Source organism: Anolis sagrei, chromosome 9 (genome assembly GCF_037176765.1).
Source record: "Anolis sagrei isolate rAnoSag1 chromosome 9, rAnoSag1.mat, whole genome shotgun sequence".
Lineage (NCBI taxonomy): Eukaryota > Metazoa > Chordata > Lepidosauria > Squamata > Dactyloidae > Anolis > Anolis sagrei.
In genome coordinates, this window is record NC_090029.1 from 12,344,001 (window position 1) to 12,361,655 (window position 17,655).

The 17,655-nt window shown below is 43.1% G+C and overlaps 1 protein-coding gene across 1 annotated transcript in view; it reads right to left on the bottom strand.

The window, feature by feature from the left end:
• LIPC (lipase C, hepatic type) overlaps positions 1-17,086 on the bottom strand; it is a 28,282-nt gene extending 11,196 nt beyond the window's left edge. Inside the window, exons 1-6 of the mRNA XM_060755692.2 lie at positions 16,970-17,086; positions 12,129-12,325; positions 10,913-11,092; positions 7,445-7,562; positions 5,735-5,968; positions 3,075-3,317 (exon numbers count right to left, since the gene is read on the bottom strand). Coding sequence (XP_060611675.2) covers positions 3,075-3,317; positions 5,735-5,968; positions 7,445-7,562; positions 10,913-11,092; positions 12,129-12,325; positions 16,970-17,054 — 1,057 coding nt within the window. The 5' untranslated portion in view covers positions 17,055-17,086. The remainder of the gene's footprint in view (positions 1-3,074; positions 3,318-5,734; positions 5,969-7,444; positions 7,563-10,912; positions 11,093-12,128; positions 12,326-16,969) is intronic.
• Between the last annotated feature and the right edge of the window lie 569 nt (positions 17,087-17,655).

Sequence of the window (17,655 nt, forward strand, 5' to 3'; positions counted from 1 at the left end):
AAATAAATAAATAAATAAATAAATAAATAAATTGTGGACTCAAACAATGATGGATCTGGACCAAACTTGGCATGAATACTCAATATGCCCAAATGTGAACACAGGTGGAGTTTGGGGAAATTGGACCTTGACATTTGGGAATTGTAGCTGCTGGGATTTATAGTTCACTAACAATCAAAGAGCATTCTGAACCCCAGCAATGATAGAATTGGGCCAAATTTCCCACAGAAAACCCCCATGACCAAGAGAAAATACTGTGTTTTCTGGTGGTCTTTGGCGACCCGTCTGACATCCCCTCATGACCCCCCCCCCAGGGGTCCCGACCCCCAGGTTGAGAAACACTGCTCTACTTGGACACAGCAATAGGATGTGGGCACTTAATATAATCCACTTTGAGTCTCCTTTGGGAGAGATAAAATGGGGTAATAATAATAATAATAATAATAATAATTATTATTATTATTATTATTATTATTATTATGGTGAATCCTATTGATCCAATGAGTTTGCTTTAGTTGGAGACAGCAATAGGATGTGGACACTTTGGTGAATCTCAATGTCATGAGTGAATGAAATTGTATGATTGTAGTTAGGTTCGGGACCTATTATGGGGTTCCAAGGCTGAAGACCCCATCCTATAACTGAGGTGTGGGTAAAAGTCATTATGGAGGAGATGAAAATTGGATTAACATGTGACATGAAACGTGATGATGGAGGTAACTGCTGACATAACTAGTCAGGGAACGTTTTGGTTTCAACAGCACATGTTGATGTGGTCAGAGGCAATGACTATTTAAGTTAAGGGGGTCAGAAACAGTGGAAAAGAATAAACAACATCCGTTCTGGAATTCATGGAGCGTCCGCAAGTCTTGGCTGAATAACAAAAGTTGTACATAAGCAGACTGTGCTGGTATGGCTGTACCAAGAGCTCCAACTTTATTTTCTTTCTGTTATCTGTTTGCAGTCATAGGGCAGGCCTCCTGTCCATCATAATTAAGCTTTGGTTCCGCCCCTTGTTCAGGGCTCTGGGAGGGAAAGGAGCCATTTTTTGGTCAGTCTCACACAAGGAAGCTAGACTATAGGACGTAGACCAGCTCGTCCCGTAGAAAAGCTTCTTTTCTGAGGAGCATCCAGGGAAACAGACTATCCAGGGAAAAAGAGCTTCCAGGGAAAAGGTCCCAAGGCTCTGACTGAGAGCTCACAGCCTCTCAGCCTCACAGCAAACAGAGGGAAAACAGCCCTGAAGTTTCAAAGAACTCTCTGAAGGAGGACAGCACTACAGATCCACCGAACTCCAGCTGAAATATCTTCAAGCCTCGGCTGGTAGGTCTACTCGATACTCAGACGCATTTGGAATCGGTAGTAGGACCCACACCGATGAGGCATAGATAGTAAACAGTCTGGGAGAGGTTAAAAAGGGTTTTTTCCTACAGAGAACATTCAGTTAATTAAAGTCAGGTACCAGCCCATTGAGTACCAGACTAAGAAACTTTGGAACTCTCTCGCACCGGAGATCAGAACCGCCCCGTCTATTCTGACATTCAGGAAACGGGTGAAGATGTGGTTGTGGAGACAGGCTTTCGATGAATGAGACAGCACCCTAGGATTGTGGATGGAAGATGAGGTATACTTGTTTTTAATATGACGACTGACCACCGTAGTTTTAAATATAGTTGTTATTTTAAATGTGTTATTGTAATAATGAACTATGATATTTTACTGATTGTATATTTTTATGGTTGTAAACCAGGCTGAGTCCCTCTAAGACAGGGGTCCTCAAACTTTTTAAACCGGGGGCCAGTTTACTGTCCCTCAGACTGATGGAGGGCCGGACTATAGTTTTTTTTAAAAAAAAATCAATAAATAAATTCCTATGCACATTGCACATATCTTATTTTGCTGTGTGGAAGGGCCCTTAGAGGGGGTTCTTTCTAGCCCTCTTTAGGCAGTAATTCCAGGAGCAGAGAATGGGAAATCTTCCTATTTCTAGTCTGAACAAAATCTGGCTACCAGTATTAAAAAAAACTCTAAAATTATAACTGTAAATAAAGAACAACACTCAAACACAGGGGAACTCCAGACAAGAAACAATCAGGGCCAGCTAATCACCTCTCAACAAAGGATTCTCCCTAAAAACTGTCAGGCTATGAAATGGGAATCAAGGTGGCCAACTGAAACATTCATACCTACCTCCAACAGACAAGAGTTCTTTCTCCCAGCCTGGATCTTCCACAATTTTCCTGGTTAAAGGTTTTCCTCTGACATGAAGTCCAGTCGTGTCTGACTCTGGGGTGTGGTGCTCATCTGGATTTCTAAGTCGAAGAGCCAGCATTGTTCGTAGACACCTCCAAGGTCATGTGGCCAGCATGACTGCATGGAGCGCCAGGGCAGCCTCCCTTGGCTGGCTCAGGCTGTCCATCAGGCCCGATGGACAGCATGAGCCTGCCAAGGGAGGAGCAGGCCCGCATGGCTTACTTGCGAGTAAAGCACCTCGCGAGGTGCTTTACGCGCGAGTAGACCACGCGGAGCAGCCTCCCTTGGCTGGCTCGCGCTGTCCATCGGGCCTGACGGACAGTGTGAGCCAGCCAACGGAGGGGCACTGTGTGTGTGGGGGGGGCGCTCCTCCTCCGCGGGCCGGATCAGGGCCCTTGGCGGGCCGGAAGTGGCCCGCGGGCCGTAGTTTGGGGACCCCTGCTCTAAGAGGTGAGAAGCTCGGTATAGAAAACTTTGAAATAAATAAATAAATAAATAGATATCCTTGAAGTGTTGTTTGAACCATTGAAGATTTGTTGTTTGTTCCATAATAAAGACTTTGTTGTATCATTAAAGACTCTAAAGACCATTACTTCAGAAAAATCCCTGAGAACCTCTCTCTGAGGCGCCCCCTGGCTTCCCGCTGGGCTTAAAGTATACGTCCTATAGAAAAGTACAGCTGTTACAGGCCCAGCGCGCGACAGAATACAGACCCTTTTCCTCTTGTAAAGTGTGGCAGATCCATGAGGAATGCCGAGCCTGCCCACCCTCCACCTGCTTCCAGGATGGATCACATGATGTCCCCCCCGCACACGGCTGACCTTTGAAGGGCTCCCTGGACTGGGTCTTGAGGAAGAGCCTCCTGCTCTCAGGGAGCCGGGCCTTGCGGATGTGGAAGCCCAGAGTGTTGCAGCGGTGGCCCCGGCAGCGGAGGCAGCGGCCCTTGTCGAAGGTCTGCATGTCCTTGCACCAGAAGCCCATCATGCGCTTGTCCTCATGGCGCAAGGAGTCGATGAACAGATGCACCGAGCGCTCGTGGGCGCACTTGACCGTCTGTGCCAGGCCTGCAAGGAGCGCAAGGAGAGAGGAGGATGGAAGCATTGCTCATGGGGGCACCACCAGTTCACAGTTGAAAGAGAACAATATGAGCACACACATACACACATTCACACATGTATCCATGGGGAATATGGCCCTGGATTTTGCACTTAAGTGCAAACTCAAGATAATTGCCAACCCTACTAAAATGAAGGATTTCTGGTTGCTGTGGCCCATTGTGGAGAAATGGGAAAGAAAGAAAAGAGGAAGAGGTGGTTTCTAAGCTATCAATACACAACGAAAGTGGCAAAGTGTCAACCTAATATCGGCCCATTTCAGTGTCCTCGAGGCCAAAGGGTTCTATGGATGTGTGGAAGGGCCCTGGGTTACCTGAGTCCACACTGCCATATAACCCAGTTCCAAGTTATTATATAGGTATTGTTGTCATTATAGACATATAGATATTATTATAGGCATATAGATATTATTATTATAGATAGAAATGTTATTATTAAAGGTATACAGGTATTAGTATTATAGATGTTATTTATTTATGAATTTCATATGGAAAGCATTGCATAAATTAGTATAAAACTGATTAAAATAGGAGCATAGGGCTCAATATCTTTCGAGGAAAAACAGGAAACAGATGTATGGATATTATTACAGACCTATAGATATTATTATAGACATATAGACATTATTTTATTGGTATTTTTATAGATCTTATATAGCTATTATTATTATAGATGTATACATATTATTATACTTTATATAGATATTATTATTATTATTATTATAGATAGATATTATAGGCATATTTGTATTATTGTTATAAATGTACAGATATTTTTGACAGACAGATATTATAATAATAGACATATGGATATTATTATAGACCTGTAGATATTATTATAGGCATATAGACATTATTACAGAAATATAGATATTATGATAGACATGTAGATATTATTGTTAAAGACATATACTAGATATCATAGAGATATATGTTATTATAGATTGATAGATATTATTATGATAGATATATAGATATTATTATTATTGTAGATATATTATAGCGCAGGGTTGGTATAAAGTAAAAATGGATGGCCATCTTTTGATTCTGCCTTCCTGGACAGCCTTTGCTAACTCACAGAGCGTGCCTTTTTGCCCCTTCTTTGAATACTGGACTTCATTTCCCAGAATGCCTTCCCATAACTCAGTATGGGTGAGGTTTCTGGGCACACACACACACACAGAATCCCTGTGAGTTCCCAGCAGCCCAGCGGAGGCAGCAAGGCAAGAAGGAAAATATATCTCTCTCTCTCTCTGTCCCTCCTTCCCCCCCCCCCCTCTCTCTCTCAGCGGTTGGGTTTTTTCCCCTCGTGCAGGAGTGAGGGGCGGGGGAAGGGTTCTTTTAACACAGGCTCTATATAGGCATTTAGCCTTGTGGGGGGTAAATTCTTTCCAGTTAATTATTATTTGTTTGTTTTGAGTGGAGAACATAAATTGGGTTGTTAGGCGTATCGTGTCCAAATTTGGTGCCAATTGCCCCAGTGGTTTTTGAGTTCGGATGGTAGCACAAACTAACATTACATTTTTATTTATATAGAAGATATATACCTCTCACCTTCTTTTTCCTCTTTCCTTTTTTCTTGTTTCTTCACCTTCTTTCTTTCTTTCTTTCTTTCTTTCTTTCTTTCTTCTCCTTCTCCTACTTTCCTCCCTTGCTTCCATTCCCTCTTCCCTTTCCTTCCTTCTTTCCCTCCTTTTCCCTTTCACTTCCTCTTCTTTATTTCCCTCTTTTTCCTCCTTTCCCTGCTTTCCTCCGTGGTCCTTTGCCTTCCCGCCTCCCTTTCCTTCCCTCCAATTAACTAGTCTTTGTTCCTGTATCTGTTCCAGCAAGAAGCCTTGTCTTTGTGTTTTTGCCTTGAGAAGAAACTACCAAAGACAATCAACAAAAGATTGTTCCAGGCACTGCCATGCAATCAAATGCTAATCAAGGTGATCAGTTGAAACATTCACACCTAGCTCCAACAGACAAGAGTCCTTTGTCCCACCCTGGTCATTCCACAGATATATAAACCCTTTTTCCTAGTTCCAACAGACCTCACTACCTCTGAGGATGCTTGCCATAGATGCAGGCGAAACGTCAGGAGAAAATGTCTTTAGAACATGGGCATATAGCCCTAAAAAACCTACAACAACCTTCCAAAGACTTGACTTTTACCTTGTTTTGTGTACTTGCCTTTTGTGGACTTGTTTTTGTCTATTTGATTTTGCTACTTTAAACTTTGTCGAAGTAAAGCTTTTGAGTTCCTTCACACTTGGTGTTAAGGCTCTTCTTGGGGCAAAACAGGGCACTTCCCACTTTTTCTTCCTCCCTTCCTCCATTTTCCTCCCTTCCTTCCTCCGTTTCCTCCTTGCCTCGTTCCCTACCTACCGGTGATGCCGTACTGGACGATGTGGCTGTAGACGTGGCGGAAGTGGCACCCGGGCTGGAAGGCCCCTCCATTAGGGTAGAAGTCGAAGTGTGCCACGGGCTGCGCGATGCCCACGCTCAGCCCCATCTGCTGCTGGGTGAAGGTGTGCACCGCGTCCACAAACTCCGCGTCATCCGGAGAGAGGCGGTCCGTGGCCGACATGCCCTCAAAGAGCGGCCCTGCTGGGTCCAGGCCTGGTGACAGGGAAGCGCATGGGTTCAGTGCACTTGCATTGAGCAATCCAAGGAATTCAAAATGATCTTGACAGATTAGAGAGATGGACCAAAACTAACAAAATGAAGTTCAACAGTGACAAATGCAAGATACTCCACTTTGGCAGAAAAAATGAAATGCAAAGATACAGAATGGGTGACGCCTGGCTCGAGAGCAGTACGTGTGAAAAAGATCTTGGAGTCCTCGTGGACAACAAGTTAAACATGAGCCAACAATGTGATGTGGCGGCAAAAAAAGCCAATGGGATTTTGGCCTGCATCAATAGGAGCATAGTGTCTAGATCTAAGGAAGTCATGCTACCCCTCTATTCTGCCTTGGTGAGACCACACCTGGAATATTGTGTCTAATTCTGGTCACCACAATTCAAGAGAGATATTGACAAGCTGGAATGTGTCCAGAGGAGGGCGACTCAAATGATCAAGGGTCTGGAGAACAAGCCCTATGAGGAGCGGCTTAAGGAACTGGGCATGTTTTGCCTGAAGAAGAGAAGGCTGAGAGGAGATATGATAGCCATGTATAAATATGTGAGTGGAAGTCTCAGGGAGGAGGGAGCAAGCTTGTTTTATGCTTCCTTGGAGACTAGGACGCGGAACAATGGCTTCAAACTACAAGAAAGGAGATTCCATCTGAACATTAGGAAGAACTTCCTGACTGTGAGAGCCGTTCAGCAGTGGAACTCTCTGCCCCAGAGTGTGGTGGAGGCACCTTCTTTGGAAGCTTTTAAACAGAGGCTGGATGGCCATCTGTCAGGGGTGATTTGAATGCAATATTCCTGCTTCTTGGCAGGGGGTTGGACTGGATGGCCCATGAGGTCTCTTCCAACTCTTTGATTCTATGATTCTATTAATTATTATTATTATTATTATTATTATTATTATTATTTACAGTATTTATATACTGCTTTTCTCACCCCGAGGGGGACTCAAAGCGGTTTACACATAAGTAATGGCAAAAATTCAATGCCAGTACAAAAAATTACAATTAGACACTACAATTAGACATAAATTAAATTTAAAAATACATCCATGAGCAATAAAACCATCATTAAAACAATAAAACAGTCTCATCCATCGAATTGTCGTTCCAGTCATTGTCTTTCTGAAATGCTGCATACATTTACTTCTACTGCCCGAAGGCCTGGTCCCAAAACCATGATTTAATTTTTTTCCTAAAAGCCAGGAGGGAGGGAGTGGATCTTCCCTCATTTGGGAGTATGTTCCATAGGCGGGGGGGCTACAGCCAAGAAGGCCCTGTCTCTCGTCCCCGCCAGGCACATCTGAGCTGTTGACGGGAGCGAGAGCAGGGCCTCCCCGGATTATCTTAGATTACAAGGAGGGACGTATCATATCCTCTCGAGCACCTGACTGTACTGATTATGGTTCCATTGTAATGTTAAAGCCAGAGCCAATCTGGGAGCTGAAGGGTTCTCTCCATACCTGTGATGCGCCCGATCTTCTTTGTGCCGCCGATTGAGCTTCCGGCAAAACCCGCCACATGGGCTCCAAGGCTGTAGCCAATCAGGTGAGCGTTGCTTCGGGAAAACCCCACGGATTCCTGAGGAAAGGAGCATTATGGAATTATGTCACAGGACTTGTAAAGTGCCTTTGTGTTAATGGAGCACATGGCGTGCAAGCGTTGGGCGCATGTCCCAGAAGCCAAGAGCAGAAAGGAGCAAAGGGAAGATGCACCCTATGGACTCCAATGGAATGCTCACCTTTTGGGGCTAAATGACCTTTCCAAAAGGAGGGTACACATGAGATTCCACTATCTAACATTTTGAAAATATTCCATTCCTGGTTTGAAAGTGTTACTCCCTGTTTAATTGTGCAGTCTTTACTCTGAAAGCAGTTGTTCTTCACCCAAAACCTCGTTTTTGTGGGTTGAGACTCGATGTGCTGGTACGGCTATACTAGGAGCTCCAACTTTATTTTCTTTCTGTTATCTGTTTGCAGTCATAGGGCAGGCCTCCTGTCCATCATAATTAAGCTTTGGTTCCACCCCTTGTTCAGGGCTCTGGGAGGGAAAGGAGCCATTTTTGGGCAGTCTCACATAAGGAAGCTAACTATAGGACGTAGACCAGCTCGTCCCATAGAAAAGCTTCTTTTCTCAAGAACATCCAGGGAAACAGAAACAGAAATTCCAGGGAAAAGGTCCCAAGACTCTGAGAGCTCACAGCCTCACAGCAATCAGAGGGAAAACAATCCTGAGGTTTTCAAAGAATTCTCTGAGGGAGGACAGAACTACAGATCCACAGAACTCCGTCTGAAATATCTACAAGCCTCGGCTGGTAGGTCTACTCGATACCCAGACGCATTTGGAATCGGTAGTAGGACCCACATCGATGAGGCATAGATAGTAAACAGCCTGGGAGAGGTTAAATAGGGTTTTTTCCTACAGAGAAAGTACAATTAATTAAAGTCAGGTGCCAGTCCCTTGAGGACTAGACTAAGAAAGCCTTGAAGTGTTGTTTGAACCATTGAAGACTTGTTGTTTGTTCCATAATAAAGACTTTGTTGTATAATTAAAGACTCTAAAGACCATTACTTCAGAAAAATCCCTGATAACCTTTCTCTGAGGCACCCTGGCTTCCTGCTGGGCTTAAAGTATACGTCCTATAGAAAAGACAGCTGTTACAAGCCCAGCATGCGACAGAACACTCAATGATGAGGGATACTCGTTGGAAAGTGAGAGAAAAATGTGTTGCTGCAGGATGATGTCCTTCCCACAAAGTTTTGGCAGTTTAATGAACTTTCCCATGTTTGTTTGTTTTTTATGATAGAACCGATTAGGAAATGAAACTTATCACTCTGGAACAAAAACTGTGTTACAGGATGTTCTCGTCATACATGATGAGTGCCAAAGGGGAAGCTGCTTCAGGAGCTCCTCTTTGAGAACATCATCTCTCACTTAATTGCATTGACTCAGTTCTATGGAATTTTGGGATGTGTAGTTTGGTTTCAACACTCTTTGGCAGAAAAGGCTCAAGGCCTTGTCAAACTACATCATGACTCCATAGCTGTTCTGTCGCGCGCTAGGCCTGTACAGAATTGTCTTTAAAACAGGGCGTGCAACCTTTGCCCAGCAGGAAGCCAAAGAGAAGCTCTTAGGAATTTTCCACCACAAATAGTCTTTAGAGGGCTTGTGAAATATAACCAAGTCTTTTATTGAGGAACAATCAAACAGAAACTTCTCTTGTCTTCAAACAAATTCTTCCAGGCTTTTGTGCAACTGGTGGCTACTAACTGTTACTTTACTTTAACTGGTGTCTACTAACTGTTACTTTAACTTTACTTTCTAACTTCTCCCAGGCTGACTGTGAACTTAAACCTAACTGATGTGGGCACCACTACCGGGTTGAACTGCGTCTCAAAGCACCGAGTGGACCTACCAGCAAGGCCTGTAGTCTCTTCAACTGGAGTTCTTTGATATTCAAAGATATTCCCTCCGAAATTCCTCAGAGCTTTACGGCTGTTTCCCTGGGAATCTTTGGGAGTCTTTGGATGCTCTTAAGACTGTTTCCCCCAGAAAGTCTTAAGGGTTGAAGGTTTTGTACAGGGGAAGCTTGCACACGTCCTGTATATTAACTTTCCTTGCTGAGACTAACTAAAAATGGTTCCCTTCCCAATTGCCCTGAGCAAGGGGTGAGACCAAAACTTAATGATGATGGACAGGTGACTTGCCCTACGACTGCAACCAAAAGGAAGCCACCTATCTGCAGAGTCCCTGAAACCCAGGGCTGCAAGCAAACATTTAATACAAAGCAAATAAATTTGGAGCTCCTGGTACAACCGTACCAGCACAATAGCATGCGACCAAGTGGATTCATTCTGCAGCATCAATACATTCCAAGGTTTTTCTTTCCATTGCTGGAAGCTTTGGTGCTCCGACACTTTTGTTTTGAAAGAAGGAATCCTAAGTGAGAAACAACTGCAATGCAAACCCTTTGGGGTCAAATGACGAAGAGAGCACTTTCTGCGCATTAATTTTGGCAGCAAATTTCTTGCACTCCAGAACCGAAATGATACCCTCTGACTTTAAAACACACCACACATTGAGTGAAAAACCAATCCTTTTTATCGAAGCTGAGTAAAATAGCCAGTAGAAAGAAATGCTTGTAAAAATAGGAGAATTTCAAAATGTAAAAGATCAGAAAATGCAGTAATTCAAAGCAATGTCCACAAAAGATATAGAAACAATCCAAGCCAGTATTTATCCAGACAGGAATCAACAGGTTGCAAAGATAACCCAGAAGGTGCTAGACCACAGCAAAATGCTAAAAATCTCTATAAGAACAAAACCCCTTGAACAGGATTTCCATGGCACGTGAACATGATTTCCAAACGATGCCTAATCTAACAGGCTTTCCCTTGAATTAAACCTTATATCCCAAAGCCCAAAAATTGGTTTCGTTTCCCCCTGCTCTTACCTCTTATCTGACAAAGCCTTTCGGAGCGACGTAAACATTGAGTTTGTTTTCAATCCTGGCTGAACTCTAGCTGCCTATTTTTCAACTCCCTTTCTGGCTGCTCATTAAAATTTCTAGGTGTCAGATTGTTTTCCAAACTCAAATTTTGAGAGCTCACAGAAAGAAGGAGTAAACCATTATCCTTAAGCCCAGCAGGAATACTCTCATGAGAAACTGTCCTTTGTACTGGGGCCTCTCTGTCATTGTCTGCATGAAAATAATTGACCAAACCATCTCCATCTTGCACCTCAGCCTCAGCACCATCATTTCCCTCATTATGTCCCACATCAAGAGCATCATGATCCTGAGCATCATGAAACACAAACACAGGCTGATTCCCAAAAATTACTTGTTTTGGTTCCAGGGTTTTGGAAACTGATGTGTGCATGAGATCTGATGGCGCATGAGACTCGAGTCAGGGCGATCTCCTATCTCTCACCTCCAGCCACTTGAGGAACTGAGCGATTTCCTGGCCAATGTCTCGCGTGTTCTGCACCGCGATGGGGTAATGCGCATGCGCCAGTGACAGCCAGTCGGCGATGACCACGTTGGTGTGTGCCAGATGGGCCTTCAGTGCTTCGGCCAGCTTCCAAATCCAGCCCTCGAGTCTCCCATCCACCTGCGCAGGAAAGAGAGCAATGCATTATGATGCCTTAAGCCAAGACACAGTTTTCCCCAAAATAAGACCTACCCCAAAAATAAGACCTACCCTCTGAAGGTTATTTCGGACCGAGCAATGTTTTTACAAAGCCTGAAGAAGGCTAATGTTAGAAGGTCAAAAAGGACTGAGCAATGTTTGCACGTTGCCTAAAGAAAAGGGAGTTTCTGGGCTCTTAGCACAACTGTTGGTATGGATATCCTCAGTGGTCTGAGGTTCAGGGAATTTTTAATAGTATACGTTGCAATTTATTAGTTTGTTTTGAAATGTATAATTGGTTCATTGAGTCTATGATGCTCTTGTCAAATGTTATGCTTGCAATTTCTGTTGCTTTTAACACTGTATGTCGCTTTGAATCCCACTCAGGAGAGATAGATAAATATATGAATGAATGAATGAATGAATGAATGAATGAATGATACTAGGCTTGGGCGGTTTCGTTCGTTAATTTCGTAATTCGTTATTAATTCGTATTTAAATTAGCTTACAATCCAATATTGAGCCATGCAGGAATTGTGTGAGGAGTAATAAAGATTCGAAACAATTTTTTCAATTTATTTCGTAATTATTTCATAATTATTTCGTAATTATTTTCGCATGTCTGGTGCAAGTTTTATAGTTGTTGTTTGTTTTATCACACCAACAGTCAACAACAGAGGGAGAGGGAAGCTTCAGAAGTTCCTCATGTCCCATTTGAAGGTTTTTTTTAGCATATTGCGTAATCTCTGCCATTAACGAATCGATTTGTAATTTTACGAAATTTTGTAAATTTCAAAAAAATTTAAAGGAAAATTTCGGAATTATTAAAAAAAACGAAACGCAAGGACCCCTAAATACAAAACGAGTTTAGAACCAAATTTTTCCGTGGTTACCCAAGCCTAATACCCCTCAAATTAGACCTAACCCTAAAATAAGACCCACCCTGAAAATAAGACCCATGCCCAAAGTAAGGCCTACCCCACCCAATGCCTGGGTCCCAAAGACGCCCAGCTCTTACCGACCAGCCGTGGACGATCATCACCAGTGGCAAGGAGGCATTGAAGCGGCAGGCACGGAGGCTGGCCGGATCCTGGAACTCCACCAGGCAGCCACCCTCGTTGCCCTCCTCCCGGCGGTCCGAGAAGAGAAGGAACTTGGTCTCCAGGCCCGAGCGGGCGCCCTCCGCCCTCCGCCACCCCAAGGCCAAGGGAGGCTCTGCAAGGAGGAGGAGGGGGAGATGCTTAGAGGGGTAGGTAGATAGGCTGGCAGACAGGCAGATAGCAAAACAGATAGATCTAGAACAGTGTTTCTCAACCTTCCTAATGCCGCGACCCCTTAACACAGTTCCTCATGTTGTGGTGACCCCCAACCATAAAATTATTTTCATTGCTACTTCACAACTAATTTTGCTACTGTTATGAATCGTAATGTAAATATCTTATATGCAGGATGTATTTTCCCATGATCAACAGAAAATAATGGAAAGGTTTGGTGGGCATTGACCTTGGGTTTTGGAGTTGTAGTTCACCTACATCCAGAAAGCACTGTGGACTCAAACAAGCGGGTGTGCCTGTAGCTCAGTAGGCCTCTGTGTTAGTTTGCCTCAGTTGGAGAAAGGTCTCAGTCTGTGATTTTGTCATTTGAGAGTTGTAGTTGCTGGGATTTATAGTTCACCTGCAATCAAGGAGCAGTCTGAACTCCACCAATGATGGAATTGAACAAAACTTGGCACACAGAACTCCCATGACCAACAGAAAATACTGGAAGGGTTTGGTGGGCATTGACCTTGAGTTTTGGAGTTGTAGTTCACCTACATCCAGAGAGCACTGTGGACCCAAACAATGATGGATCTGGACCAAACTTGGCACAAATACTCAATATGCCCAAATATGAACACTGGTGGAATTTGGGGGAAATAGACCTTGACGTTTGGGAGTTGTAGTTGCTGGGATTTATAGTTCACTTACAATCAAAGAACAGTCTGTGTCCCACCAATGATAGAATTAGGCCAAACTTCGCACACAGAACCCCCATGACTAACAGACAATACTGTGTTTTCTGATGGTCTTTGGCGACCCCTCTGACACCCCCTCATGACCCCCCCAGGGGTCCCGACCCCCAGGTTGAGAAAAGCTGATCTAGAATCATAGAGCTGGAAGGGACTCCAAAGGTCAGCCAGCCTAACCCCATGACAGATAGATAGACAGATAGATGGATCATCTATATATAGATGTAATGGCCTTGGCCCAGTTTACCTGTTCGAATGTATCTTGCTTTACCACCCACTGTGAAGACTAAGATCTTCTGAGGAGGCTCTCCTCTCGGTCCTGGCATGTTTGGTGGGGCGAGAGAGAGGGCCTTCCTCCTCAGTGATTGCCCCCCAGCTATGGAACTCCTTCCTTGGCGAGATTAGATCACCCCCTCCCTCCTGTCCTTCTGAAGCATGGGGAAACCCTGCCTGTGGGACCAAGCCTTTGGGGCAATGCAAGGAGGCAAAATTAGGAAACGCACTCCACTGACTGGAGCCAGCATGGTGTTCTTGAGATGGTTTTAAACAACTGATTTTAAAGTAGGTGTAACTGATTTTAGTGTTAGTGTGTATTTATAGTTATTTTATGTCCTGGCATGGAATGTTGTGTTTTGTCCAGAGCCCCCTTCAGGGTGAGAAGCGGGGAATATAAGTGTTTCAAATCAATCAATCAATCAATCAATCAACGGATGTATAGATAGATAGAACCCTAGAGTTGGAAGGGGCCCCAAAAAAGGCCTTCCAGTCCAGCCCCCTTCTGCCATAATAGATAGATAGATAGATAGATAGATAGATAGATAGATGGATGGATGGACGGACGGACGGACGGACAGACAGATAGAGACAGACAGATTAAATCCTAGAGCTGGAAGAGACCCCAAAGGCCAGCCAGTCTAACCCTATGCCAGGTAGGCAGGCAGGCAGATAGAGAGATAGGTAGGTAGATAGATAAGTAGGTCGGTAGGAAGGTACAGAGGTAGGTAGGTAGGACGGTAGGTAGGTAGAGAGGTCAATAGGTAGGTAGTTACAGATAGGTAGGGAGGTAGGTAGAGAGGTAGGTCACTAGGTAGGAAGAGGTAGGTAGGTAGCTAGATAGGTATAGAGGTGGGTAGATAGGTAGGTAGGTAAAGAGGTAGGTATGTAGAGAGGTAGGTCAGTAGGTAGGAAGAGGTAGGTCGGTAGGTAGGTAGAGAGGTAGGTAGCTAGATAGGTATAGAGGTGGGTAGATAGGTAGGTAGGTATAGAGGTAGGTAGGTAGAGAGGTAGGTCAGTAGGTAGGTAGGAAGAGGTAGATCGGTAGGTAGGTAGAAAGGTAGGTAGCTAGATAGGTATAGAGGTGGGTAGGTAGGTATAGAGGTAGGTAGGTAGAGAGGTAGGTAGGAAGGTAGGTAGGTAGAGAGGTCGATAGGTAGGTAGAGAGGTAGGTGGAGGTAGGTAGGGAGGTAGGTAGAGAGGTAGGTCAGTAGGTAGGAAGAGGTAGGTAGGTAGGTAGGTAGAGAGGTAGGTAGCTAGATAGGTATAGAGGTGGGTAGATAGGTAGGTAAAGAGGTAGGTAGGTAGGAAGAAGTAGGTCGGTAGGTAGGTAGAGAGATAGGGAGCTAGATAGGTATAGAGGTGGGTAGGTAGGTATAGAGGTAGGTAGGCAGGTAGGTAGAGAGGTAGGTAGAGAGGTAGAATTATAGAATCATGGAATCATAGAGTTGGAAGAGAACTTGTGGGCCATCCAGTCCAACCCCCTGCCAAGAAGCAGGAAAATCACATTCAAAGCATTCCTGACAAATGGCCTTCCAGCCTCTGTTTCAAAGCCTCCAAAGAAGGAGCCTCCACCACACTCTGGGGCAGAGAGTTCCATGGCTGAACAGCTCTCACGGTCAGGAAGTTCTTCCCAATGTTCAGATGGACTCTCCTTTCTTGCAGTTTGAAGGTAGGTAGGTAGAGAGGTAGGTAGATAGGGTAGGGACCTCCAAAGGCCACTCAGTCCAAGCTAGCTTCTTTCCCTAGGAGTCTTTTTTTGACTCTTAAGACCTTTGGGGACCTGGAAACACACACATTTTAATACATGTCTTTTAGAGACTGCGTTTTAGATAATGTGCATTGCAGGTAATGTTTTATGCTGATGTGTTTTTAGCTGGGTCATGCCCAGCCTCAAGCCACGAGGAGAGGTGGGTAAGAAATAATAACACTAATAATTCTTGTTATCTTCGCCATTTCGTTTGGATTGTCTCCAATAAATCATCCTATGTCTCATGCTATTCTAGTTGCAAATGGGAACACAACTAGATCAGATCCACTACGTTCATCTCAATCAGCTGCTTTGCTTCTCAATAATAATAATAATAATAATAATAATAATAATAATAATATCATTATTGTTATCATCATTGGTAAATCACCCATTCTAGTAGTATATTATAATATTATAATGTAATACAATATAATACTTGTAATAATAATACAATATTATAATTATATATTTACATTACATGTAATATTACTAATAATATTACAATATAATGGTATAGTGCAATATAGTAATATATTATACTGATATTGTATTATGCTAATCTATATAAATAAAAATGTAATGTTCATTTGTGGGATTAACAGAACCCAAAAACCACTGGAAGAATTGACACCAAATTTGGACACATGACACCTATCAGGCCAATGTATGTCCTTCACTCAAAAAAATTGATTTTGTCATTTGGGAGTTGTAGTTGCTGGGATTTATAGTTCACCTAAAATCAAAGAACATTCTGAACTCCACCAATGATGGAATTGAACCAATCTTGGGACACAGAACTCCCATGATCAACCGAAAACACTACAAGAGTTTGGTGGGCATTGACATTGAGTTTGGGAGTTGTAGTTCACCTACATCCAGATATCACTGTGGACTCAAATAATGATGGATCTGGACCAAACTCTACACGAATACTCAATATGCCCAAAAGTGAACACTGGTGGAGTTTGGAGAAAATAGAATCTTGACATTTGGGAGTTGTAGTTGCTGGGATTTATAGTTCACCTACAATCACAGCGCATTCTGAACCCCACCCATGACAGAATTGGGCCAAACCTTCCACACAGAACCCCCATGTGGGCCACAGCAATGCGTGGCAGGGGACGGCTAGTAATATAATATATTATATGAAAATATAGATTGTAAGCCGCTCTGAGTCCCCTTCGGGGTGAGAAGGGCGGTATATAAATGCCATAAATAAATAAATAAATAAATATGGGAACACAACTAAATCAGATTCACTACTTTGCATCTCAATGACAAATAATAATAATAATAATAATAATAATAATAATAATAATAGATCTAAATCAGATTCACTACTTTGCATCTCAATGACAAATAATAATAATAATAATAGATCTAAATCAGATTCACTACTTTGCATCTCAATGACTAATAATAATAATAATAATAATAATAGATCTAAATCAGATTCACTACTTTGCATCTCAATGACAAATAATAATAATAATAATAATAATAATAGATCTAAATCAGATTCACTACTTTGCATCTCAATGACAAATAATAATAATAATAATAATAATAGATCTAAATCAGATTCACTACTTTGCATCTCAATGACAAATAATAATAATAATAATCATCATCATCAAAATCGATAAAACATCCTATTTATCCTGCCATTCTGGTTGCACATGGGAGCACAACTAGATCAGACTCCCTACGTTCATCAACTGTTTTGAGTTGCAATCAATAATAATAATAATAATAGCAATAATAAGAATAATGCTATCCCGCTTCCCTCTCTTCAATGGGGCTGCAATGCAACCTCTTTGCTGACCTTTCCTCTTCCTTCCATTAGGACTCCCTTGGTTGGCAATGCCACCGGTTGCAAGGAAGGTGAGCAGGATCCATGCGCCCTTCATGCTGGCCTTTCCCAATGGAGGGAAGAGTGGTCAAAGCAGAGGGACCCGGTTGATCATCAATGCACGGTCAATTGGTAATTATTAACCCTGCAGAGAAAGTCCAGATTTCCCAAAGGAACTCCATCCTAGTCCCATATCTACAAATATACACAAACATATATGTATGTGTGTGTAGTGCTTGATGCACACAGTTTACATTCATGTGCATCTGCACCCGTTCAGTTGGAGTTTTCATCTTGTTTCTCTCCTCCAAATGGGCTTTTTGTATAATCTCGCCAGAGGTCATTCATTCTCTTTGGGTTGACCTTCCTCTGAAAAGATTGCAAAAAGGGCTTCAGGAAACGACAGCCAATTTGGTGTTTTGGGACATTGACGCAAAAGGGAGGGGAACCGGTCCGTTTTGGGTTATAGTCCGTACTGAGGAACCAGAGATTAAGAAGAGGACTGCTTTGAGTCTCTCTTAAGAGACGGAAACAAGATAATAACTACAAGATATTCATATTATTGTATTGTCGAAGGCTTTCATGGCCGGAATCACTGGGTTGTTGTAGGTTTTTCCGGGCTATATGGCCATGTTCTGGAGGCAATTTTCCTCCTGACG